This window comes from Lygodium microphyllum, chromosome 21 (genome assembly GCF_053477565.2).
Source record: "Lygodium microphyllum isolate KBCC chromosome 21, Lygodium_microphyllum_v1.1.10, whole genome shotgun sequence".
Lineage (NCBI taxonomy): Eukaryota > Viridiplantae > Streptophyta > Polypodiopsida > Schizaeales > Lygodiaceae > Lygodium > Lygodium microphyllum.
This window is the reverse complement of record NC_141155.1, coordinates 67876928-67904327: the sequence shown is the minus strand read 5'-3', so window position 1 is coordinate 67904327 and position 27400 is coordinate 67876928. Positions and strand designations below refer to the sequence as shown.

The 27400-nt window shown below is 43.7% G+C and overlaps 1 protein-coding gene across 13 annotated transcripts in view; it reads right to left on the bottom strand.

Annotated features, from left to right (window-relative positions):
• Positions 1–27400, bottom strand: part of LOC148018114 (phosphoinositide phosphatase SAC8-like) — a 175929-nt gene that overhangs the window by 122980 nt on the left and 25549 nt on the right. For all 13 annotated transcript variants that reach the window (XM_087661236.1, XM_087661234.1, XM_087661233.1 and 10 more), the window contains 11 exons: positions 16278–16361; positions 16049–16176; positions 15882–15973; positions 15718–15775; positions 15539–15595; positions 15429–15462; positions 15246–15326; positions 15055–15161; positions 12530–12616; positions 1580–1657; positions 1420–1490 (listed from right to left, as the gene is read on the bottom strand). In XM_087661236.1, the coding sequence (XP_087517362.1) occupies positions 1420–1490; positions 1580–1657; positions 12530–12616; positions 15055–15161; positions 15246–15326; positions 15429–15462; positions 15539–15595; positions 15718–15775; positions 15882–15973; positions 16049–16176; positions 16278–16361 (877 nt within the window). The remainder of the gene's footprint in view (positions 1–1419; positions 1491–1579; positions 1658–12529; positions 12617–15054; positions 15162–15245; positions 15327–15428; positions 15463–15538; positions 15596–15717; positions 15776–15881; positions 15974–16048; positions 16177–16277; positions 16362–27400) is intronic.

Here is a 27400-nt window from a genome sequence, read left to right as displayed (position 1 = left end):
ATATCTTTCTTTCTCACTCTCTCGCACCAAGTTCCAGCCCCTCTCCTGGCTGCTATTCTCAGCCGGTCCACATCATCAACAAAGGCTATGTTTACTGCTGTAGACCAATATCAGCATGTGTTTAACACAGATCTGCTGCCGGTAGCTGTCAACGTCATATTCTGCACTTGCATTTACTGCCTAGCTTGGCATACAATTTATCACATTACCAGTGCAGCTGTGTTTTGCTACAGCAGCTATCGCCTGGCAATTCTGGACTGTTTTCTCCCTATTGCTCACCGTTAGTGCTGTCCAACTTCATCCGACACTAATCCAGACACTCCCAAATCTGCATTTGCTGCTGCCTGGGCTCTCTGTTGTGTTTCAAGATCTATTAGTGTACAACACCCTCTCCAACTCATACTCTTTGCCCTAATCCTAGAGACATGGGAGTTTGGAGTCTGTATCTACTTTGCATAGTGTGTTTGCTGTATTGAGCATTGTATCTATTCACTATTCATTCTTTCATCTTCAGTGTTCATTGTCTCTAAGTTACCCTAACCCTAATGAGTTCTTTTATCAATCTGTGCTCTTGTTATATGATTGTGTTTGTTATTTGTAGATGAGAATTTATTTACATGTCCACTAGAGAAGCTGTGCTAATGGTCATTGACAATGAGACAACCACCCCGCCACATATGACTTTGCGAGAGAACCCTTTCCAATCTTCTCTTGCCTGCTACTTGAAGTGAGAGACATTTTACAATGCTAGCCTAGTAAAAATTTCTAAATGATTATACATTATAGAGAAAGCATCCCTAAGAATGCTGCCTGTCTTCAGCTACATTTGGATGGTGCTTGCAGAGTATATGGAGGACAATATATCCTGTCAACCTAACCAAGATAGAAAATAGCTTTTGGGTTGGCAGCTAAAGCCAACATTTGATGATTTGTTAGAAAAAACATGTTCAGCACACACAAATAGTGAAATCAAGATGTTTTTTGTGTTATAAATATGCCAGTATATAATTCCAATGAATGACTGTAGCCCAAGAATTTCTCAAGATTGCTCAGCTGCTACGTCTATCATTAGCCCGTAAAAGACACCTGGACACCCTCATATTTATGCTTGCAAACTAGGTATGTCAAATTAGAAAATGAAATCTGTCAATCTCTCTTCAAAGAAAGGCTAGTGTTAATGATTGATTCCAACAATTGCAAAATAGAAAACACAATCCTTTACAACCTCTCTTCCAAAAAAGGTGCTTAGAAAGCTTTGCACATTCAAAAAACTAAAGAAGAGAATTTCAGATGTTGCTAGCTGGCCCATGGGCCACTTGTGTTGTTAAAATCAATGTGTTGATGATGAGTTCTAGCAATATCACTTAAAACAAAACCCTGATCCATAATTACTTCAATCACAAAGACGAAACATGATACCTTACACTTTCACCAACTATATTTTGCATTGCATTTGCATATGCTAAGCTCAAGATTTCTTCAATACCTTCCTGAAACAGAGATACTGTAGTCACAATCGTGAGAAGCGAATGCATATTCAAGCTGCAATTTTGCACATGCAAGAGCAAGTTTCACTTACCTGATTCACTAAATCAACTGCCACAACTGACCCATATCTTTGAAAAAGATCATGAAAATGGCGCTTCACCACAACAGGCTGTTGCACATCATATAGATGTCTTATCATCAGCCCAATACATTATCCCCAATTGTGGTGAGCAACATGGAACAGAGAAAAGCTATTTATCTTAACTAAAACTGTCTAAGTTACCTCCCTGGCTTGCGACAGGGAGATAGATTACCAAAAACAAAATATTTGGTTTCCCATGTGTGCCAATCAATTTGATATTCTTTTAATACTTCTAGCATCTCTAAAGTAAGGCCCATTCAATCTCAATGGTTGGTCTAGAAAGTATACAAACCTGAATATTAATCAAAATACAAAATGTCAGAAACAGGTGTGCCCAAAGGTGTGGTAGTACTTGTTCCTTTCCCCTTTGATATATACTGGGTATACGTAAGATAAAATAAATCTAGGTTAACATTAGTATTGTAGAATACTAAAAAGAAAGAACAAGTCCTTAGTTGGCGATCCCATATCAACATGCTAGCTCTCCTTTAGCTCAGCATGAATATCCCAACATGTACATTTCCCATCACCACAAATGTGTATGCTGACCACATATACACAAGCACTCAGAATTAGACCCAACAATGCCCTTAGATAAGCTCACCAACTTGCTTAAGGAGGCATTTCTCACATCAAGGGAGACTTGAACCACCTTGTTGGAATATATAGCAAAAATGCTTGCATGAAGAAAAGCACCATGCATCCAGCCAACTTACCCATCATCGAGTGTAACATTACCGAGGTTTGCCATGCCAGAGTGTGAAAAACAAGCCATGGCAACCCAATGTGTGAAGGAAGTGCTTCCAAAGCTCCCGTCAATGCCAAGAGCACTCCTGAAGCTGCTCCTCGCGGCCTCCAAGAGAGTCAATGATGGACAACCAAAGCTTTGTCAAACTGGCATATACCAAAATGCTCTCTCTGCTGACTAACATCATGCAGCAAGCCATTTAAATGTACCAACATGTTAGGCTACTGAAAAGCTCCCACACCTCTGATCTTGATGCAGTAGGCTCCAGTACTAATTGATTGCCAACAGAAAGCACCCAAGGTAACACACCCAAGTCCGGGATCTCCTTCTCAGAGGATCTTGAAAACTCCTCTTCAACCTAGTTGCACAGCCTCACATGACCATAAACAATTCTTCGAGGTCTTCATGCACTGCTCAGGTAATGTTAGCAAATCCCATCATACTACATCGAAGCCAACCAGTTGCCAAATGCTAGACCCCCATGAATCACAAGCCATAGGAAGTACAAATCTCTCCTTGGAGACCGTTGTCTTAGACATCTCCAAAAAGTACATTTGAAGGGGTCCATGATGATATGCTATGCTCAATGTCTATTGCATGTGGGAATCCAATCCACATCACACTACATCAAAACATCCCTACCCATCCATGCTGTGTAGATGAAAAAGCCCATTGCCTTCTACTAAACTGAGGAAGCAAGCCAACTCCACCTCCTAGGTCCCAATCCAACATCCAAGGCCCAAGCTTGAGCCCTCCCAAATCCATAGGCACTCTTAGACATCTAGCTAAGCGAGGTATGGGTCAAGTTTCCACAATTTCCGTTGGAGTCCATTGACTGAGATCCTCCCCCAAGGGATGTTGAGAAAAGCTAAGCTATACTTCCCTCTATCCAATGCTAACTTGCCACCCACCAATATGGTAAAGAATGTGCCTGTGGGGTTGCCACTAGCACAACCTCTTACCTGTACATGAAAACCCAATAGTCAAATATAGGCCGCCCAACAAAGCCCCAGCTACACAGCCTCTCATTTTCACAGGGGGCATGGACTGGTGGTGGTGTGGTGGTGTGTGAGGGTGTCACTACATCCATCTAGCCCTGCTCCCCACCACCTATTGAAGGATCCCTGAGTCTCCATCCTTGTAGTATCTCCCCAAACTCAAATTGAACGAGCAAGCCAAGCCTACCAAAGATCCCATCAATGGTCTACATAATATCCAAGTTGTAACCTGTCTCTATCGCTAACTTGTGGAACCTCTACTCTAAAACCTTCCACAGGCATTGCCAAAGTTGCAACATACTACAAAGGCAAGATGATCTAAGAAGGGTAGTATGTGCCATGGTGAAGATCCACCTCAGACATGGTCTCCAATCTCCTCTCAGATGGGGATAACACTCTTGGAATCCCTCTTGAAGAAGAAGCTTCCAAGTCCACTAACTTGACATGAGCCCTCAAACCACTAGCTTGCTCAAAAGGTTCTGACTCTCTTACTCTAGAACAATAATCCCCAAACCTCCATCCAAATTGAACCACAAGAAGTTCCAAACTAAGCAGTGTAATGAGACACACAGCACGAAGAGAAGTACCAAAAGGCAATATACTAGGCCATCACTAGCAATACCTAGTTGACCACAAGAGCTCTACCAGCTAGAGAAGGATAGAATGTGGTCTAGTACATCAGCTTCTCCCAGAGATGGAATCTCTAACATTGGTAGAAATTGGTAGGCTGTTTTGATGTCGAGTTGATATCATTACATATATACTATTCTTTAAGGCAGTCCCTCTATTCCTTAATACCTACGTGACATTTTGGAACCCAAGGTATCTAATTGTTTGACCCCTGTTCACCCACCAAAAGCCCAGATGAAATCTCCAATTTGTGCCGAGTCAAGATCTGTAAGAAGATAAACTAACTTGCACCAGTTGGTTTCCACTCTTGCTGCCATGAAAAACACCTAAAATACAAATCTCACCATCTCTACCATCATCTCATCATCCTCAACATTAAAGGCTGTGTCATCTGCATACTTTGAATCCAACAGCTTCACCACTGCCCGCACAAGCAGCCTAAGATCCCTCAGTCCACTGACTCCTGAGTGAAGAAAACAAAACATTGCGTGAGCAAAGAGTAGGAAAAGCCTTGTTTGACTGAATAATCTGGCAGGCAAGATCTCGGCATCTTATGATCACCTTATTGTTAGCCACTAGGTAAAGTGTTTAGACAATTGATTAATTGTTGAGGAAAACCTAGCCAGGCCATGGCGATAGGAGTCACCTCCTAGACGGGCAGAACTCCAGCTAACAACATACACGTACTGTAATGGGCTTCTCCGTGAGTCACCGGTAACCAGGTGTAAAAAGGAAAGATTGGGCAGGGCAAGGTGTGAAAGCAGGTCAGCATGGGCAGTTTCCAGCCAATCACGAGCAGTTCCAGAATGGGCAGGCGTGCAGTCAAGCAGTACATGTGCCGACAGGTAAGCAGGTGGGCAGCACCTGCCCCCCAGTCTGCCCCTTTTGGCAGTCCAACCTGCATTTTTTTGTGCCGACAGGTAAGCAGGTGGGCAGCACCTGCCCCCCAGTCTGCCCCTTTTGGCAGTCCAACCTGCACTTTTTTGTGCCTCCAATTTCAGCCTACAAATAGGCTGCCCTTTGATCAATGTGACAGTCAGTTTTGTACTCTCCTGCTGGTCTGAACGAATGCAGTCGTGAGCAGGGAATGCAACAGTAATAATCGTGTGCAATGAACAGTAATGTGTGCGAAAGTAAGTTGTAATGTTGTAAGGTTCTGCGACAGTAATGCTGTAATGCTCTCTGACTGACGGGACAGCTTATGTCTGAGGGGGATGTACCTGCAGTGACTGACAGGAAGGCTGCAGTGAGAAAGGCAAGAATACTGCCATGATACTCTGAATGCTGCAGTGATTGCTTATGTCACAGTGACAGTTTATGCTACAGCCACATTTTGTGTTGCAGACACATTGACATGTTCTGCTACAGTGACAGTTTAGTGACAGCTTACTGACTGATCGACAGTGAGTCTGTTCCCAGCACAACAGTGAGTCTATTCCCAGCAAGGGGGTTCTTAATCAGTCAAACAGGCAGGGGCCTGCTTGCCTGGCATTGAGTGGATGTCTTAGATTGCTAGATGGCAGAGACTACTGAAAGAGAAACCAGTGGACATGAGACCAAACTTGACACAACCGATTGGACTGACCACAGGAGGCAGTGCATCATCAGAGGGGCAGTACAAGACTACAACCAAAGACGAAAAGTTTTACTATAGACAAAACAGAAGGAAAGCTCGTGAAAATGCCACTAAGCCTGTTTTTTATTCTGGCGACAATCAATTGGCAGGTAACTAAGCCTCTACTAGCTCCAAGCTAAAGAAGACCCCCCTTTACATACACAAGCATAAAATTTGCACAACTAAATTAAAAAAAGAGCAAGCTTTGGGATTCAACCAATCCCATAAACTTCTTGAGTCCATGGTCACGCCAACATGGAGATTCATAGTCAATCAGGTAATAGAGACTATCACAAAATCCTTATCATGAGGACATGTATTTTTGAAATCTCACTTAACATCATGTGGATGAATTTTTGATCGTATGGTTAAGTGAATGTTGCACATGTGAGGTGTAATTGGGGTTAGAGTAAATTTATGAGCCCAAGACCAGAGGAAATCACGGGATGTCAAAGGCAAAAGTTGCTATAAGTTATGTTGCACAGATACCTAGTGGTATCTAGTGCTAGTTGTTGGTCTAGGTCATTCATTTGGCCATAAGTGACAGTTGGTGACACTAAAGAAGTGGCGTTTAATGATACCTAGCGTCAATTTGATAGTCAAAGATGACGCAAAAACACTGCGAAATGGAAGTTTCCTAGCCAATTTAATTATTGGCTAGTCAGATTGTTTTTTACAACATTGAAATAATTATTAGATTAATTTTCAGTATTTAAAGACTGAAAATAAATATTTAATTATGGATAATGTTTAAAAAACCATTTGGAAAGGCTTCCACTTGTCAAAAAATGTCTACACTGTCACAAGACTGTGACAACTATTATCTTTTTGTTGATTTCTTTATTACATATTTTATTTGGTTTTTCTTTTTGGAAGGATCCCTCTTGAAATCTAAACATCTGAGTTGCATGGCCAGTTTGTGAAACGGACAGGAATGTCTAGTGAGTCAAGACTGGACAGTTAAGGTCCAGTATAAGTCTGGAAAAGACTGATGGCACTGTAGATTGACAAGCCTGGAAGAGACTTGTGAAAGTGTATATAGACAAGTGTGTTGAAAAACTAACCTGGAAGAGACTAGTTCAAAGTGAAGATGGACAAATCTTCAAGAGATTAGTCCATGTGGGGTCATCAGTGGAAATTCACTTTCAGTTGAGCTACATTACAGATTTGGATGTAGCCATAGTCTGCAAAGATGGTCAGAAGACTAGTGGCGATGCAATGGAAGCAACTCCTAAAATTTAGGAAGTTACTATTTTTGGATCCCAGAATCTGTTCGCACCATTATCTTCGTTTTTGTACGAGGATTAATCTTCTGGTCTGTGCCGAGGTCAAATTTTGAACCGAGGATGGAGAATTTTAGACCGAAAAGTTTAAACAGGAAAATTGTTACATGTATGCCATGTGTCACAATTTGGGCATAAATTCCCAAAAGAGAGAGAGGGGGCAGCACAAAAACGAGTTTCAATGCATGGGGGGCTCATTTTTGTGAAAGGGAGACGGATTGCTGCAGATGGAGGGCTCTTGAGAGCTAGTCTACCTTGTCTATGATGCACAGAGGCTTGAGTTTGCTTCCTACTCTCTCTCTTTCTCTCCCTGACAGTATGGTTATACTGCAGAATCAAAGGCCTTTCTTCTGATTCAGGTACAGCTGTGTGGAATATGCTATTTTTGCATGAGGCAAGAGCCTCCTTTCTTAGGAACAGGAGCAGTTGTTTGCAGTTCCCAGCAGGGACAGGTGAGGGTGGTAACCTCACCAAGCAAGTGTCTGAAATAGCACTAAATCAGAACTGATTCTGGACTGTTCAGAGGTTATTTCAGAGCCCAATTGATGTCAGAATCAAGGGACACTTGGCCCAGATGATGCAGGACAGTGCAGGGAACAATATGAGCTGAGAACAGGTGTCAGAGCAGGTCTGAACCAGTAATTACAATGGGCTGAACAGTACAGGGAACAGTATGAGTTGTAAATAGGTTTCAGAACATGTCTGAACCAGTAAATACAGCAGGTTGAAATGGTCAATTCTGCACTCCAACCAGAAGATTCAGACTTGGGCAGTGTTTCCCCTCCAAGTTAACTTGATTTGGGTCAGTAATTGTACTGTTATGCTGTCAAATTTCACCCAGAATAGGTGAAAGATAGCTCATTGTACTTTTTCTTTTTAAAAATAAAGAAATACCGCAAGGGACACCTAACTTAGGGGCCAACAGGGTGTCTGTGTGGCAACAGGAGCATTCTAGCTTCCTGTTTTTCTTCTTGATTTTGTGTCTTTAAGTTCAGGTAAAGTAGGCGACTGTTAAATTGGGTGAAAGCATTTATTTATTTTGGTTGTACACTACCGCCCTTCCCAGTGAACAGGCCAGTTACATATACAAGACTAAAAAATGTCTTTAGATGCTAAAGAGAGGCATTTTAGTGTATTCAGCCTGCAAAAGGGGAAAAGGAGATACTGCTGGTCTGATTTGCAACCATTGGAGGACCTTTTGAGGTAGCCAAGGGTAGGAGAAGACCAATCAACAGCACGTGACAGCATCTACAGGCTGTTGAGACAAGGCAGCAATAGTAAATGGCTGATTTTCTTCAATTCTTTGCATCTACCAGCTATTGAGACAGGGTAGCAGTAGTAAATGACAAATTTAATTCAATTCACAAAGAAATAGGGTTTAGCAAGAACCTCGCGAAGCATACCAGAAATCGGAAGCTCCAATACTTGGATTAAATAGGGTGAAGCTCTTTTTAGTCAAATTCAAGTGGAAGGACCAGCAAATCAATGAATTTGGGACATTTTCCATCTCCATCAAAGCGGGTGAAGGCCAATTGACTGCCCAAATTAAGGGGCAAATCAAATTGAAGACTTGCTGGTCATTTTGGATAGCAAGGGAAGTTGGAATACCGAAAGGATTGGGAGAATCCCATAGTACATCAACTTCTTCTTCAATTAGGTTAAATAAATACCAAAAGAGACGCCAGTTTTGGGGCCAATAGGGTGTTCAATGTCCAAGATCATATGGTAAAGTGTGCATTTCAGTTTTGTGGATTTGTTAATTGCTATAAATAGTGCTTAATCTGGTTATTTACCACCCTATCCAAGGAGGAAGGCTGGTTTCAATCCCAAAGGTCAAAAGTATCAAGGATGCACTCAACTTTGCATGACCATAGACGATATCGTACCATCCAAATCTTCTTATGCGGGTAGAGAGGGTAGGGAAGGCACTTGCACAAGCGGTGTCATAATTGCTAATCAAGGACTGGTAGCCTCGAAAGATATAGACGGGAGAGAATGATAAGACGGTGGTGAGGAAGGAACCTACTCACTCTCCATCCTACAATCTTCATGCACACGGTCCGTCCTATAATCCTCATGGTCATGGCTTTGTGAATGCTCGTCTTCACGGTCTTGGCCGTTACTTTCACAATCCTCGTAGTCCCAATCCACATGATCCCCCTAGTTGTACTCATCCACCATAGATGTTATTCAAGAAAACTTGGAAAGAAACACGAGAAAAGACTGCTGCTCTTGGTGAAGATGACTAGAAAGTGGATGGTCTCTGCCTGTTCCAATGCCATGGATCTGCTGTGCAGCAAAATCTGATGTCCAGCACTGTAAAATGGCAAGTATCCAAGGCAAAAGGGACCACACCATGTTGGGACAGAGTGCTGGTCTGCGAACGCAAGATCCACAGGTGCTGCAGGCTGTAAACACAGACTGTAGCATGCTGAAAACAGTCAATTGAACCCCAAGAAGTGTGTCCCTGCAAAAAACACAGTCTGTCTGTGAATGTAGGATGACATCAGCACCTGAAATAGGCCACCCAGCAGAGATTTGATGTTGCCTGGCTGCTACAGCAGCTGTCCGGTCAGAAAATGCAGTAACAAAGAAGGTGCTTGTATAAATATGCAAGCTTGCAGATGGCTGTCCTGCAAAACATAGCAAGAAAGCGGCTGGAAACAGGCTGAAAACACAGGGTCTTCAGTGCCTGAAGATGTTGCCCAGCAGGTGCAAAGGTGGACAGCTACTCCTCTTCGTCATCTGTGGCTCCCACCAAGGCGAATGACACCATGTGAGAGTGCACAGCGAAAAAGAAAGTGAACGTGGAGCAAATAGAGAAGGAGACTCAATGAAATGCAGGAAAAAGAAGGAACAAATTGATTGATGGCTGAAAGATACAAGGCTGCAACGGTCATCCCCAGCACACACCACGAAGCATCAGTATGGGTGCTAGACAAATGCATAGGGAATGAGAGAAGAATGAAGAGGGCTGGATGAATGACTAAATGGAGTAAGGAGACAAGCTGCCTATAAAAAGGCAAACTGAGGCCACAACTGGCATACAAATTGGGCAGGCCCAAAATGTAGGCACCTAGGTCAGCCCACCAAATTGACCAAAATGGTCACATTGCCAGAAACAAAATGCACTAATGTACCCTCCATCTAAAGTGTCTAAAACACAAAGTGACTGACAATCACATGTTAAAGCTCCTAATGTCTTTGTCTTACTCACACTAAGGCTCACAAGTCACAAGCAAGAGATGACTGTACAAGACAAATGTCTACTAGCAGTCAAAGGAACTGATTCACATCATCCCAAAGGGCACTGAAGAAAAATTGAAGATCACCCAGTGGGATTAATCACTTTGCTTGAAACAGCATAAAAAATCCTAGCCAAAGTGATCATCAATCTATTAGTCTTGATGCCAAACCTTGTTCACCCTACCCAAACTAGTTTTGTTCAGGAGCACAGCCTTCTAGACAATATTTTCACCTTTTGGGAGTCCACAGCGCTTGCATGATCCACGGGACAAGACCTCAGTGTTTTGCTGCTTGATTTGGAGAAGGCTTATAATAGAGTCGATTGGGAGTTCCTAGAGGGCACCGTCCTGAGAATGGGTTTTCCAAAGCAATGGATGAGAGATGTAGTGGCTCTCTACTCTTCAGCTCATAGCCAAGTTCATATTGGAGGGCTAGAATTAGAACCACAGTTGGGCTTCGGAGGATAGACACCCCTCATCAAACCAAGTCATTGGCATGGATCTTCAAGAGGAAGGTCCGCTCACTTGGTACCTTGGACAGGTACAAACCTTGCCTAGTGGTCAAATGCTATGTTCAAGAAAAGGGTATGGACTACACAGAGACATAAGCTCCTACAACTAGGATGGCCATCATCTGGTTGGTCCTAGCCATTGCATCCCATTATTGGTTTCCCATTCATCAAATGGATGTCAAGAATGTCTTCTTGCACAAAAACATGTACGGTTCCTATCATTTGGAATAATGAAGGCCGGTTTTAGGAGAACATTTTTGGATGTTTGGAATCATCTTGTTGAACTAAAAACCCTGCTTGTTAGATCTCTATTTATCATTTTTTCTTCAAAAATTTGAGACACGTGTCTTATCATTTGAAAGGAGGGTGTGATAGCTTTTGTTAAGTCAAAGTAGTCTAAGGCATCCTCATAGAATTGATAAATCTCCCTCAACATCCATCCCAATACATAAATATCTAACATTGGTGTATGAAAACCCTTCAATGCTATATCTTCTAACTCAAGCTAGCCATTTCCTTCGTGCATGATCTACTTTGGAGTGATTCAATTTTCTTGCATATGTTTCATTATTATCATCGTGACACTCTCTAGGTGGAAGCACTTTCTCACTAGATTTATGCTCAAAAACCTTCATGCAAGTCTTTGATGTTGTTGGCCTTATATCTAGGTACACCATAGGGCAGGAAACATGCACTCACATCAATGAAAAAAATTCACAAATGACCATATTATACAAGAGTGCGTGCATAACAGGTAATTGTACCATGTAACGCAGATATGATTTGTGGTTCCCCTACTTGGTACAAGCACTAGTTCTTGCTTGCTCTAACAAATATACTTTACTTTTTTATATTACATTTACAATAGACATCCAAGGATAAATGCCTAGGTTATCCAGAAACAAGATACAAGTCACCATATTGAAGCCATGCCAAAACCATACATGCCTTTATGCAAGACATTCCATTGTTAAGCAAAGAAAAGAACAATAGAAAAGAGATGCCCTAAGAGAGTGTGAAGTGAAGTCAGTAACCAGTACTTTATCATGACTTACATAGTGCCACAAATTATTCACATGGAAGTTGGCTCCATTTCCTCAAGGATTCTTTCAATTCTTTGTTTGAATCAAGTCCTAGGCAGCCTACACCATTTCAAAATCTTGCAATCACATGGTTTTTGGTGATGCTACTTTGACTCTACTTCTTTAAGAGAGCTCTAGCCTCTATAGTAGTCCCATTATAACTATTACAAACTCCAAGATATTGATCAAGGTCACCATTGTCTTCTTTTTCAATATTTTGGACGTTGAATGTAGTCATACTGAACATGGCCATCTTTGTACATCAGCATACTGTAATACTGAACATTTCAATCGTTTAAACATTGACTATATTTGCATTAAATATGGCCATCTTTGCACATTAATATAATATAATTGTTGTGAGAGAGGAGGGGTTCTTTGGACATTCCAAGTTTGTGGACCCAGTGCAAGCTGATATGACAGTGCTCTCTCCTTTCCTATGCTTCTAGGGTTGTTGGCATATATCGACCATGAGGAATGCATTCATTTTTTATGCTTCATCAAGCGTGCAAAGTCATATAGCCCGCTTGAAAGGACTTCTTCATTGGCAACTCGATTGAGTTAACAGATATTCTCCTTAGACAACATTTGCTTGCTTGGCACACTGCAATTTCTTCTGCCCTCTTTTAATCACTCTACTTCCCTTGTACCTTGACTATGATGTTTCGGATTTTACACATGATGGCCTAGAGCCATCCTGTATCTTCTAACCACGTAATCTTGTAATTTTTTTGTAATTAATACAATTAGCTTGTATGAAAATAAAGAGAGGAGGAGGAGACACACCGCATCATCAACACGAACTAGTTGTGGACTTGGCTTGTAAGTCAAATCTACAATCTGCTCCCAAAGTAAAGGGATAGACCCACGAACCTACAAACAAGCTGAACAGCTTCATTAATTCAGTGAATCATGAATTAGCTACACCCAATACCTAGGTCATATTTGTCAAGAAACTCTTTTAACTTCAGTCTAAACAATTTTTATCAAGATTGACCATGATATGCATATGATATGCCCATAAATTATCCCTTCTGTCATTCTCAAACAAAATACAAGCATCCCAATTTTTGTTCAAAGAAAAGAATGATACTATTAATAAATCCCCTTGGGACAAAGTATCCCAAGGCGAAGTACAAAAACAGCCCTGTAACGGACTTCCAAAACAATATACAACAAAGGGGAAGTCTATTACAAGGCCTAAGTGAATAACCAATCAGGAGGTTATAGTGGCAAACCATAGGTGGCTTTACAATGAAAGAAAGCACCAGAATCCCACTGCAATGAGAAAAAAACTAAGACTGAAAAAAATGATTTTAAGCAAACATTAACTCTTCTTACAACCGATCATTATCCAACACTAAACGTTAAAAACTAGTAACATACGAACAGTACTTTGTCACAACTCAAAAAGCAAGATAGGAGCAACAAACAGTGCAAACAGCTCTAGATCATTTTAAGATCAAAGCACATATTTTACTTACTTATTTTGGTGTTGTAAATTTCTGCATGCATCACTTCCTCTATGATTCATGAAGTACGTTGACCAAAAGGCTGTGGAATTGAGGATACAAATATGGTAGAATATGTCACAAATGATAAATCAATGGCCACATGCAATATTGGTGCCACATAAATATTGACAATATTGGCACCTTTGACTGCCAATATCTTCTTCCTAAAAACTGATAGCTCTCCAAACAACATAGGAAGCACCACCACCTTACACTTAGAGGACCAGATGCATGTTGACTTCCAAAGCAATGCAAGACTTTCTATTTCTCGGGTCATCTAGCATACAAAGCTACATATGTATCATAGTCTCAAAACTGATCACCATTTTGCACTTTAGATAGATTTCATGAATATTCCATGACTAACTGTTGCAAGCATGGATCAAAAATGCAGTGGGTAAGCACATGAGTCTGCATTTTTCTTTCATAGAAAATGACTTTAAATTTTCAATGTTCACACATTGATATATTGTTGATCAGTTATATGCCATGGGACTGGTAAGGGGGGCTGGTCATTTTGCATATGTTATGCCTTGGGACCCCCATGTTGATCTTGCAGACAAGTTTGTGGCATTTCACCCAATGTGAACAAGCCTTAACTTATTGACAATGTATATTTTACTGCATGCTTCTTTCTTGGTGCCATTCTTGAGAGAGTGAAAGCTAGGCGAACACTGCGATATCTTTCAAATGGCTGATTTAAGATGTTCCTCAAACCATGTGCCAAAACTCCAAGCTCATCTTTTAGTCACAATCCAACTAGGACTAGGCTCCCAAGGACCCAGCGTAGCAATGCATCTCTACAATCTGTAAGGTAAAAACTCCTTTCAACCCTTGATGTCTAGAAAAGCTTTCTGACCACAAGTTTGTACAACATATACTAGAGCAATCTATGACACTAAACCTTCCCTCCGCTTGGCTTGAAGGATCACCAACAAAGTAACCTTGGCCCCAGCTGGAGTTCTCCGTATGTTACTCAATCTGTCAAATGAACTTCCTAATAACCCTCTCCCTAGACCAATAAAAGATCTACCATACACCTCACAATTGATTTGAAACTTAACCTCTACCAAGTCCTAGAAGGGTTGGGTTATTTGGGCACAATGGGCTTGGCAACTTCTCTGCACCTAGAAGTGTGGGTGAGGTAATACAAAGAGAGAATTGCTAGGCCTACTAGATTTAAGGACATCACTGTACCTGCTCTGTGGACCCTACTAAATGTAACATTGGTAGCTTGACTTATGCTAGGGCAGCAAATCGAACAACCCAAGGATGCCAAAATTGTACAGAATGGTATGTTGTTATAAAACAAGTTGTACAAGTGTGAGAGATTGACCTCAAATTACAAAATTTCTGAAAGCAGTGGAAGGTTTGAAAGACCCAATTAGCTAACCAAAACAATATGAACAAGGATTGAAAAGACAGCTGCAAGAGGGGCTCAATTAAGGTGCAAAATAAAATGAACATGTGTGAGTTACACATCAGGTGACTGACCATTAGTAACCTAAAGTTGTTAATATAGTAACAGTGTCAAAAAGAGCTACAAGACTTCAAGAATTATGTTAAATTATCAGCATAAAAGATTCCAGCATCATCCTTTCACGCCTTCAAGCACCGGAAGGGTTACAAAGTGTTAATGGCCATCTCACTGCTGACATTCTTAATCATCAGCATGGCTACTACCTTCAACCACTTACTCTAACATTTCATTTCAGTTGCAACATTTTCCTGTGCCTTGGAAACAAGGTATGGCAAAATGCAAGAGCCAGCAATCCAGCTTTACAGGTTACATAGTACCTGAACATAGGAAGCCACATGATCATTTATGTGCAATATCTGCTCTGTCTCAACAAAGTTTGCAGCATGTCCCTCAAGGTCAGCTCCTCTACGCCACATGCGTGTCCCTATTTACAATATCACAACACAATGACTGTAGGTAGCTTCAGAAAATCCTTGTGTCACTAGAAGGTAGGTACGAAGGATAATACCAAGCCGTCGGTTACATCTTCGTGCTATCAGAATGATCTTCATATAGACATCTTTGATTGGTATGTCTACAACCTGAAAACGTGGATTATATCAAGGGAAACAGTTGATCTCATTACAGATTTGGCCTGTTCAAGCAAAAGAAGCAACATGGTGCTGATATGGCAAACTAAGAAGAAGGATATTGCCCTGGATAACAGGAAGAATATAAGGTTCAAGCTGCAAACACGGAGCAAAGTGAGTCATGAATCAAAATGTATTTCAACAAGTGATGTAAATGCATAGTATAACTAACCTTGCATTCAATCAGCTCTTCTAGTATGTAGTTATTCCACAGAAACCTTGGATCCGCCTACACACAACAGGATATGAAGGAGACAAATTTTTAATGACGTTGTACAGACAAAATATTTGCATCTATTAACCTTGTTTTCCCACAAGTTCAGAAATCAGCAGCTCAACAACATGTAGGACCTGTTTCCATGTTGGTTGTGATTTTCTTAAGCACTCAATCTGATTCAATCTTTGCAAACTGAAAGATAAGAAACAGAGATCTCAGAGTAACCACATTGGCTCAAGCCTGAAAAGCACTATTTGCTTTGCAATAGCCAGAAATATGGATCCATTTTCTAACGTACCTTAGTGTTAGATCAGTTTCATAAGAAAATAGTAAGCCTGGAGTATTCTCGACTGACCTCAACAAACTTATATAATGAGCTTCATCTTTCTTCTGTCAAAATTGAGAGCAAGAAATTTTAGTGGCATAAACAGATCAAGAAACAAATATTATAAATTGCGGGGCAACCTCTTGTGCTGACAGCAGTTGGAGACCTAAGTTGCAGTGCAGGAATTTCATTCCTGTTATCTGAAAGACAGCACACCCATTGTGATAGCCAGCATGCTCTGTGCTTGTAATGACTAGAACATATGACCCTAAGAAGCCATCACACACCAGTTTAAATGAAATGTCAGTGTGTTGCATTGCCAATAATATACAGCAATTGATTTAAAAGATAAAAGACTGTTCAACATGCCTGCCAGGAGCTTTATTACACCGACAACACCATAAATTATGCTTCTTTTTAACAGCTTCTTTTCATAGAGATGGGGCATTTTATCTGCATGTTCAACAAAAGTTCAAAAGTTTGATATTAAAAGTGTTGCAACAATGTCACTGTTGATGTCAATACCTTCACACAGTAAGTAGGACAGCAAGAAACAAGGCAATTGACCAAACCTAAATTAAATTCATTCAATCACTTGTGTCAATTCTCTGGCTCAAGAATAGTAGAAAGCATGGTAGGACAGGATGAAAAAAGACAATTGCTCAAACTATTAAGTAAAGCTATTCAATCACTTATGTCAAACTTCTCTAGCTCAAGAATAGTAATAAATTAAAGCATAGTTGTCAGGTATGAAAGGTATGATACGGTACGATACGATAAAATACGGTACTAAATGGTACCTTAAGATTTTATAAGGTACGGTATGATATTAGTACGAAAAAAAATAACTTGATTATTTTGGACAAAAGATAATAGACATAGCAATGCTATTAGAGTACATAAGATGAGTTTTTTTGCAAGTAAAATGTGGCTGATTATATTACTCAAAAAAATTGATTACAACAGAGTACTCATGCTCAACAGACAAGCTGGTGCTAATGAAAGTCACAAATACATCATATATACAAGCCTCTCAAGGCGGTCTGGGGGGGATGGGGGCAAAAAGCCATGGAGAGGGGGGAGAGGGGGTATATCGCCATCTGGGGCTGCCTGCCTGAAGAACAAGTCTTGGCCGCCCCAAGTGCGCATGAAATGACATCGGAGCTCCTGACGAGCCCTGGACTCGCCCTGCACCTAATCCCATCGGCCTCAAAGGGAGTGGATGATGGAGGTCCAGAGCTCTGCTAAGGTCGCCTATACTGAAAGTCTCTCTCCGCCCAAAGCCACCTGACACCGCACCTTCCAGATATGCAACCAGTAAGACTCCCAATGATTTCCCATACCTCAAAGCGATCTGCTGTGGGCTCCAGTACCTGGCAGACAGGTAGAGCCTCTAAACCGACCACTGCGCATGACCCTGCCTCGATAATGAATATCGTATCCTGCATCCCGGTCTCATATAGAAGGTGACGGCCCTGGATGACGGCCTGCCACAGCAGAAAGCTCTCCAAGAGATACATCCAAGGCTGGGTGCTATGCAGCGAACGATGCGGCATACTCCTCTCCAGACGAGCCGTGCTGCCTCACACGACCAAAGGCAGTGCTTTGGGGTTTCCATAGACTGCTGTGTGCAACGCTTACAAACTCCCTCCTGCATCTAGGCAAGCCAGCTTCCCATCGCCAAGCCTCCATGTGCCACCAGCCATAAAAAATACGATACCCTCCTCGGCCTCCAGCTGTCCCATAGGCGGAGCCAGAAGGTCCGTCGGAACAGCTCCGTGACGTTGTGCTCTGCCCAGTGCCTGCTACGTGACGGCACCCAATCCATATCCTCCTGCATCAGTACGTGTCTGCCAATCATGGCGGTGTACTCCAGGAACCTCTGTGGCTTCTTGGCGACATAGTGGCTGGCCAAAGCCACTCTCCCAGATCCCGCTCCAGCTCATCAAGTGGCCTTCCTTCCCAGATCCAGAGGCGCCACTCCTTGAGCTCCTGCCAAAAGACCAAAGGGTCCAACCGCCATGTCTACCCCTGAAGACCAATCACCCAGATCCTCTTCCATGAAAGGATAGCTATCCCCTCATCCTGCTGCCCTCTGTCAGGAGCCAGACGCCCCCTCCTCCTGCACGGTGAAAAAGGTCCCAAGTGGAGCGCCACCCACTCTTCCTGCCACCTGTAGGGGGATGCCTGCTAGTGAAAACCTAGCGGCTCATACCTCCCCGGGCTCTATCGGCTCTCGTATCGAGGAAGCAAGCCACTCCTGAGGTATTGCTGCGTCTATCTCCCTTCTCCTCAGCTCCACTCCTTGCCGACAGCCTAATACTTGCTACAGCACTTCCTCGTCCGCCATCCTATACACCTCCCGCCATATCCTGATGGTACGAGCCGGACCAGCCTCCCAACCAGCCCACTGGATATGGGGGCGCTCGCCAATCTGTGCCCCTTCCCGATCCCTAACTTGGGGGTTCCAAATCACCGGCTGACGGTCTATCTCCTCCTGGCAGCCTGGGGGGCTCTGGATTAGGGCCTTACGGATGCCTTGCCACACGCAGAGCAAGCTGCGTAGGAAGGGTGATCTGGGCTGATGTGAAGATCCATCTCAAGGACGGCCTCCACTCACTGCCAAGCCTCGGTCTACAGTCCTGAAGACCCTCCTACAATAGGAAATCCCAACCTCACCATGGTGCCCTCTAGGAAATCCCAGTCCACCTTGTCATAAGCTTTCTCGAAATCCAAGAGTAGTACGGCCAGTCCCTGCCCATTGTGCTGGACCCACTCTGTCGCCTCAAAGAAGGTGAATACATTGTCTAGGATGCTCCTATCCTGGACAAAGCCTATCTGTGTGTCATGGATGATGTTTGGAAGCACGGAGCATAGTCGCCTACCAATCATCTTTGCCAACACCTTATAGGCCACTGACAATAAGGTGATCGGTCTCCACTGGGAAAGCTCCAACCGGTCTCCCCCTTTGGGGAGAAGACTGATAAGGCCTGCCGAAAGACTCCCTGGCATCTGTCCTAAAGTGAAAATCTCCTGAAAGGCCATTAGTAGGGGGTCCTTCACCACTTCCCAGAAGGTAGTGAAGAAAGCCTTAGAGAGGCCATCCTCTCAGGCATTTCTGCCCATCCTAAGTATGGAAAGCCTTCTCTAAATCCTTCTCTGTGAAGGGGGCTAAGTGGGAGCGTCCCATCTCTGTGACGAGGGACGGGATGTTATCCCAGACTTGCTGTCTACATCGTTGTCCTCTAGTTGAGGCTGTCTCCCGCTGGAAGAGGCCACTGTAGTAGTCGGTGGCAATCTCCATCACCTCATCTGGGTAGAACGGGTCCTCCCATACTGATCTTGGAGGCTGCGTATCTGCTCTCCTAAGGTGCAAGGTTGGTGCACCTGGAAAAACTCCCTGCACATCGTGTCCCCCTTCCACGCCCAAAAGGCTATTGAGGTGCGGAAAGAGAACTCTGAGCACTTGTCCTCTAGGCCAGCAATGGTTGCTCGTGCATGCACCTCCTATGCATGGAGAGTGGGATCCCCCGGTGCCTCCTGTAATAATCTCTCTGTGGCTGCAAGGTCCCACCGAAGTGCTCTCTCCTCCTTCCAACTCTGCTACGTGGCCTGTATGGCTGCCTCTTGGCAGATTCTGCTCGACTCAGCTAGGACCTCTGCAACCTCCTCTGCGATCTGGTCCCTCCTGCCCCACTCTCTGGTCCAAATCTGCTCAATCTGTCTCGTCACCTCCTCCCTCCTATAGATCGAGTCAGGGATCCGACAAGATCCTGTATCTAGGGCAAATGATGGGGGATCCAGTGTCAAGAGAACCGAGCAATGATCGGACAACATGGTGCCCGCCAACTGCCCAATCTGGCCTCTCTGAGAACCTCCCCACTCTCCCACATAAAACCTGTCCAACCGCTCCAGCAAGACTCCACCTAGCCGCCTATATCCCCAAGAGAAGTCCAGCGACCTCTCCCTCCTGTGGAAGGCAGGGTCTCTCCAGGCATCGCGTGCTCCTACTGCTAGTAGAAAGACCTCCCATGCCTCCTGCTTCTCCCAGGCCATGCCCTGATAGTTTCTCCCTCTGCCCTGTTGGTCCTCCAAAGCCTCCAAGTTGTTGAAGTCTCCTCCAACAATCCAAGAGTCCACCTCGAGGAGTCCATCCGCAATCTCCACCCAGAACCTGCTGCGTGCCCTAACCTCTGTAGAGGCACATTAAGGACTCCAAAGGCACGAATCCCCAATATCCAATCTGATCCATAGAACCCTCCCTGCCACTATTGTCCCGTGGTCTCGTACACAAGCGGTAAGACTCGGACCAATAGAGGTGCATACGCCTCCACTCCTACCATGGGTACCTATGGCGTGCTCCCAGTAAGTGTGCAAGCTGCCTGGGAGTACCTTCCCTACCTGCTGGGCCTGGATGGGGGTGAGCTCGTGCTCCTATAAAAGTAAGATGTCGATCCATTCAATCAATTTCTTGGAACCACGTGCCCCACTGTAGTGGAGGCTATTCACATTCCAAAATGCAAGGTGTAAGCTCATGGGGAAACCTATGACTAACCGAACAGGCATCTATTCGGTGTGGAGGCTACTAATGAAGAGGAGAAACTATAAGGCATGCAAGTACGCTTTGTTGCCGGTCTGGATGGCGAACTCCAATCCCCCATGGTGGCCCTCGGCCGGACCATAGGGGTAATAGAAGTTCCAGGTGGTACTATCAATGCATCTATCAGCCATGCTAAGAGTCAGGACTCTGTGCACTGGTAGAAATGGGCTGCATGTGCAAGGGGCCACTCGATCACATCCCTTGGAGCTCTCCACTGTGGAGGGGCTCAAAAGATAATGCTCAGGTGAGGAACCTCGGCACCAACCCACCATTTAATATTCATCATGCAACCACCCCACTGCTGTGCAAACAATGCTAGTCCTTCTTCTCCCATCCACTGGGAGGTGTGGTCCGCCACCTGACTCTTCAACTCTTCCTCTATCTATGTCGTCGTCCACTCCCCTAAGTGAGAGGACTGAAGAAAAAAGACATAGTTTGGTCCATCCGGTGGTGCTAGTAGATGGACCTTGCCCCTCCTTGACTTGCGAACCACGAAGATCCCCACCTCTAGAGGTAGTGGGAACTCCCCGCGCTCCGCAACTCTCAAAAAGGACCATGGGCCACTGCGGAAGAACTCCTGTGGCAACAAGTGTGTCTGTGTCTCGGGAAAGTGTAACGGGGGCACGGGTGGATAAGCTGGTAGCTGTATGGGAGGGGGAGAACTACTGGTGCAAGGAGGATGTAGGCGTGTGTGGCTCATCACCTCCTATGGGAGGAGGGGGGATGGGTCTGGGGGGAACCACCTGAACCATGTGCGGATCAGGGGGGGTGCTTGGTACGGGAGGTGGTGGGGGGAGGATAATCGAGGAATAGTGGGATAGACGGAGGTACATGGCGGGTTGGGGGGGGGGGGGGGGGGGGGGGGGGGGCATGGGATGTGGAGGGAGGTGGGTGTGGGGGCTATGGGAACTTAGGAGAGGTAGTTTGTGGTGCGGGTGGTGGATGTGGGGGGTTGCGGTCCTGCCAGGTGGGGTGGGCAAGGGGGGCTGTGGAGTGCTCTGCAGAGGAGGCGTCGCTCGCCCACCTGCTCTCTGCTACCGAGGCTGGGTCTGAGACGCTGGCTGCGCCCCCCCTGCCATCTCCCTCTCTATCGTCTCTCGACCCATGTGAAGCCGTCAGTGTCCACCTGCGAGCCTATCGGCGGAGCCACCTTGGCTCGGAAACGCATGCAACCTGCTGCTTGATGCCCAAAGTCATGGCAGCGCAGGCACTACCCTAGCTGCCCCGTCACAATGACCTACTGCCTAAAGGAGTGCCCACCTGCCTCAATCTCTAGAAACTGTGGGATATTCTTGACCTCTTTCACTGCTACCCGTACCTTTGGGACTCCTACAACTACCACTGCATCCGCGAAGGACGCGGAAAGGATAGTGCCGAAGAGCCGTCCAAAGTCTTCCACCAACTAGCGATACTCTATCGCCAGGCTGGGGAAAAGAAGGGTGACCGGGTGTCGAAGAAACCTGTTGTGGAGTGCAAATGCCTCCACAGTAAAGCCACTATACCAAGGGACCATGTATATGACCCCCTTCGTAGACGCATATGGTGAACTGGCAAGCAACTCGCGAGCTGCGTCTGCCGAACTAAGCCTAACCATGAAAATCCCTTGGCCCATTAGGACGCTAGAACGGCGGGTCGCGGACGGAGACTAAGCCACCAAGTCCGTTGAAACGGTAGAATGGCGGGTCGTGGGCGGAGACTGGCAGCCGAGTCCCTTGGGGGCGGGGGGAAGGACGGATAGGTGGGGCGGGCTATCGTGGGGGGCGAGAGCTTTTGTAGCGGGCGCTGGTGATGGCGCGACCGATCCGGGCGTGAACAGACGTGACAGGGGGGTAGCTTGCGACGTGACGGACGTGAGCATGTAAGATGAGTACTTGAGGGTAACATGCCAAATCCTAATGCAAAATGCGCAACATGCGCTACTGCTACCTACAACTTATAACTATATAGATGGCCCATGGAAGTGGATACATCATACATGCATGATCAGACAAATAAGAGAAGTGTGGGCTTGAGAGAGAGAAGATTGAGAGAAATTGTTTGAATCTCAAATAACCTAATCTCATGGGAGAATCATATTTAATATAAGGAGCATTTAGCTCGTCCCAAAGTGCAGTACGAATGGGAAAGATGCATCTATTAAGTTGGTACCTTATGGTACTAATACGTAAGGTACAGTACCTAAAGTATGGTATAGTATCAAACCTTTCGTACGTGGTACTAGTGCAACTAGAGAGAGGAAGAGGCTAGAGAGAGAGAGAGAGAGGAGAGGCTTGAGAGAAAGAGGGTGTGAGAAGCTTGAGAGAGAGAGGCTTAGGGGAGAAATAAGAAAGAAAGAAGGAAAAAAAAGAAATGAGAAAGAAAAAAACAAAGTTGTAGACTTAAAGTAGAGTGGCCAAAAAGTGCCCATTTTTTCGTACTAAATCGTACGGATATGTACCGTACCGTACTGTACGGATCAGTCCGTACTACATACGGAGACAACGCTGAATTGAAGTATGCAGACTAAGCACAGACCTGCCTATCCACTTCTTTTTGCTGGAATGCTTCTCCAACCTCTTCCACTTTAGCTTCCTTCATTTCCTCTGCATCCCCCTCCTTCCCTTCTCTCCTTCCTCCTCACACCATCCTCACCTCCTCCCACCATTCCCAGATCCTCCAGAGTTCCCACCTGCTCGTCCTCCTTGTGGTATGCCCAACCCAACCCATGGTCTCTACTTAGCTTGCCTCTCGATCCTCCACTTCTTTCATCCTCTCTACTCCTCCCTCCCTTCTTCCTCTCTGCCCCTCTTGTCTTTTTCAGAGAAGAGAAGAAATTCTATTAATAAGACTCCTTAGAACAAAATATTTGTTGAGCTAAAAAATGCATTCTATACTAATTAGCTCTTCATTACAGCCTCAAAACATGCTTATTAGCAGAAGATTCAATACATGACTACTTTCCTAGAGAGAGTTTGTGTCCCGCATGCCAAACCCTAATTTGGGAGGATCCACTCATCTATAAATAGATAGGCTGCCCAGCACTCAGCCCTAATCCTGTTATGCACATTGTTGGCAACTATTCTCTGCTGTCCACATTGCTTCCCAGCAGAGATCTCAATTCGAGTTTGCTGTCCATCAGTTGGCACCTGCATCCAGACCTTCTCCATCAGCTAGCGATGGTTTGCAGCACTTCATCTCTGCAATTTCAGCTGCCATTTGCTAATCTGCCATTAGGCGACAATTCCCAACCTTCTCCCACTGCCTGATGACCATCTACAGCTGCATTTTTCTGATATGGGGATTTCCAGCCTGTGTTTGCTGACCAGCAGTTGACAGCAGCCTGCCACATCATCATTTACTGCTATATTTTCAATTTACAGCAGCCACCCTCATCATTTTGACACTTTTCCTGCTGCTGCCCACTGTTCGAGCTGTCCAAGATGTGTTCGGTCTGATCCAGACTCTTCATATTTGTGTTTGTTGCTGCTATAGACATTCAGAGGTTGTCTACTGCATTTTGAGATCCATACAAAGTATGAGATACTCTTCATCCCATATCCTCTGCATCGGTCCTTCAAAGACATGAGAACTTGAGGTCCGGTATTCACCTTGCATAGTGTGTTTGACGCATTGAGCATTGTATTTTTCCATTCATCTTCAATGTTCATTGTCTCTAAGTTGCCCTAAATCTACTGAGTTCTTTTATCAGTCTATACTTTGTCATATGATTGTGTTTGTATTCTGTGTTTGTGTATTTTTTTAACATGGTATCAAAGCTAGGTACTCCCTAAAGAAACTTAAGCTTTTGATTGGAAAGCTCAACATCAAAAACACAATCTCAGAGGGAATATGACTTTGAGCACTTCTTCATCACTTAAACCTCCAAAGTAGCTTATGTCACAAACTAAGTAGGAGTCGACTTCACAACTTGCTCCGCAAGGCTTTGACACTAGTGGAGAGACATCAGACTACCATGGAGTCTACAAACCATATGAGCTTTCATCGGCTAAATTCAACCTTATCCTCATGCATCAAGCCCAACAACAGCTCTCAAAGGTGATATTGATTATTCCCCTTTCATTGGTTTTATAAGAAGGACAAAATCTCCACTTGGTCCTAAAGGGGATCAGCTTTTGTATATACACACAAGAAGAGATGCACATAAGAAAGGATCAAGAATCCCTTCTTTTTCTTCTCCCATTTTTCCTTCAAGTTTTGTATCTCACTATAGTTGGTACATCATCATTTCACACCATCTAATTTTCAATTCCCTAAAAATGAATTTCCATTCACTTTCATTCCACCTACACCTCAATTTCCAATCCCACCCATTCCACCTTTCTTTTCCACTGCATCTCACTCAACATGTACACTTACTGGTAAATCACCATTTACCACATCACATGTGCAAATTCACCGCACACAAGGGAGTTCTACAAAGTTAGGCACATCCTTTCCTCTTAGAACATCTATGTGTTTCACCTCAATGGTGTGGATGCACCAATGGGGGAGGCTCCTCCTTCACCTCACACGCTTTCAAGCTTCTCCTTGCAAGTACTTTCCTTCCTTAGTGTGGACCAATTAGTACCATAGTTTGTCCACATGGCTATTCCCTAGTGAATGAACCTTTTGGTTATATTCCAATGTCATAGCCAAGAATCATAGAAGCTAAGAAAGGCATTTCTTTGAATTTGAAACTTACGAAACGTTTCTAAGAGTAAAAAACGTGGGCTTTCTTTTTTCTTTTTTGGGTGAGTTGGAACCCAAAACATGGTTTTTTTGACAAAAACTATTGGGCAATGTTAAAAATGACAATGATGATGTGCAATGACTCATGAGGGCTCAAGATTTTGGATGAGAGTCTAATTTTTTTGTGATTTTGTTTAGTTATTGGACTTTGTCAATCGTTATAGATAGGCTATTTACATGTTAATTTCAATTTTCTTTGTATGATATATATGAATCATAATGTTTGAGTTCTAAACCATAGTATAGCTTGTCCAAAGACTAACTTTGACATAAGTGACAAGTCAATAATAAATCATGGATATGTAATATATAATATATTATTCTCAATTGACTCTAGTATCACTCAAACTCAATTGGCCATTCTTTGTTTAAGAGACACTCCCATAGAGGTTTAGAACCTCTTTTCCTAGTCAAAACTATTAAAAATCCCTATATAAAAAAACCCGTGTTTCTTATTTTACCCCCTCTTGAAAGAAACTCACGAAACACATTTCTGGCCGGCTATGCCAAGAATTACTTAGGGTTATCAGGTTCCAGTGCCTCCTCCATTGGCATATCATGGACACCCTAATCCCATTTTTGCCTATTCGCCCTATCCTCCACATCAACCAAGCATGCATTCATTGATGAGACTCATTTCAACAAGTCCAACTATAGTATTAAGTCCAATCTAATGAGACATATCTTAGACTCACAGAACTTGTGGAACATTATACAGGGGGTGGAACCCCAACCAAACCCTCACCTTGTTCCACCTAAGGTTGTCCATTCTTGGAAGGACCATAATAATGCCTCTACCATCATTAACTTAATCCAAGGATTGCTTCCAAATTCCATTCGCAAGTTCAATATTTTGACCTTGCATCTAAATGATGGAAACACTTGATTGGCCATTATGCAACTTAAGATGGGATCCCCATTGTATCAATCTCAACCAGAAGCTCCAAGAATTGAGGATTCTCGACCAAGATGAACTTAAGATCAAGTTGGCTAAACATCATGGCGATTGCTCGATGAGTTATCCACTACATGGGCTCCAAGAATTTAGGATTCTAGACCAGGATGACCTTAAGATCAAGCTGGTTAAACATCATGGCGATTGCTCAATGAGTTCTCCACTACATGGGCTCCTAAGTCATGTGTGACAATCAAATCATATTGCCTTTGAGTAAGCTTCCAAATAAATACTTCAATTTCATTCAACAATTGATTTCATAGTTGACAATGCCCAAATTTTATGAATTAAGTGTCAGCTCTACTGCATTGTGCTTAGTTATTCGATCAATTTTATAACACTATTACACTCTGTAGTAGGGGCTAACAATTACATAGAGACTTTACTGAAGGACAAAAGTACTATGACATTGCATTAGAAAAGAGAGCAAGTACAATGCTTTATAAGAAACTGGGTTGTGGTAGCACTTCTCCTATTGTGTATATGGGATTCTAGTCTTGAGCCCTCATTGCTCCTTACAAAGAGACTGAAGTAGGTGTGATTGCAAACATCTCAACAAGAAAGGATTGTGCTGCCTATCAGGAGGCTTTGGCACAACAGCTCATCTTTTGGAAAGATGGCAAGATCCATGCACAAGAAACGGGATTGTCTCTTGCTTTGAATTTTAGAGAGGGAGGTATGCAGAAGTTGTTGGAAGACTTGGCTGTCCGAAATGCTTATGCAGCTGAGTAAAATCTCTTGACATTGGATCCTAGAAAATTTGGGGTTTTTTTCCAGATTTGGGGAATGTGATGTAGGACAAACAAATCTGCCTCGGAAATTGCAGGAATTTGTGACATTTTGTCCCCGAGATTTGGGGCTTTTCATATACATGCACAAATTGGGCTGAAATTAACCCAATTTCTCGACATTGAGGCACATTGGACCCCATGCAATTTGGGTCTTTTGCAATTTGGGCAAAATCTGTGCAGCATTTGGTCATTTTATGTACATGCAGGTTGAATTCCATGCAATTTGGACATCAACACTTGGTAAAATTTGGGTGTTTTGCTGAAATTTCCCTATTTTGGCAAAATTGGCCTATTCTATGCATGACAGAGAAAATGCAGATGTGTATTTGATGCTTTGAGCGCAAAATTTTGGGGCTTTTGACCATTCTTGTCAAATTTTATGCCCGTGGGTACATGTACAACAAAAATTGCAGCTGAA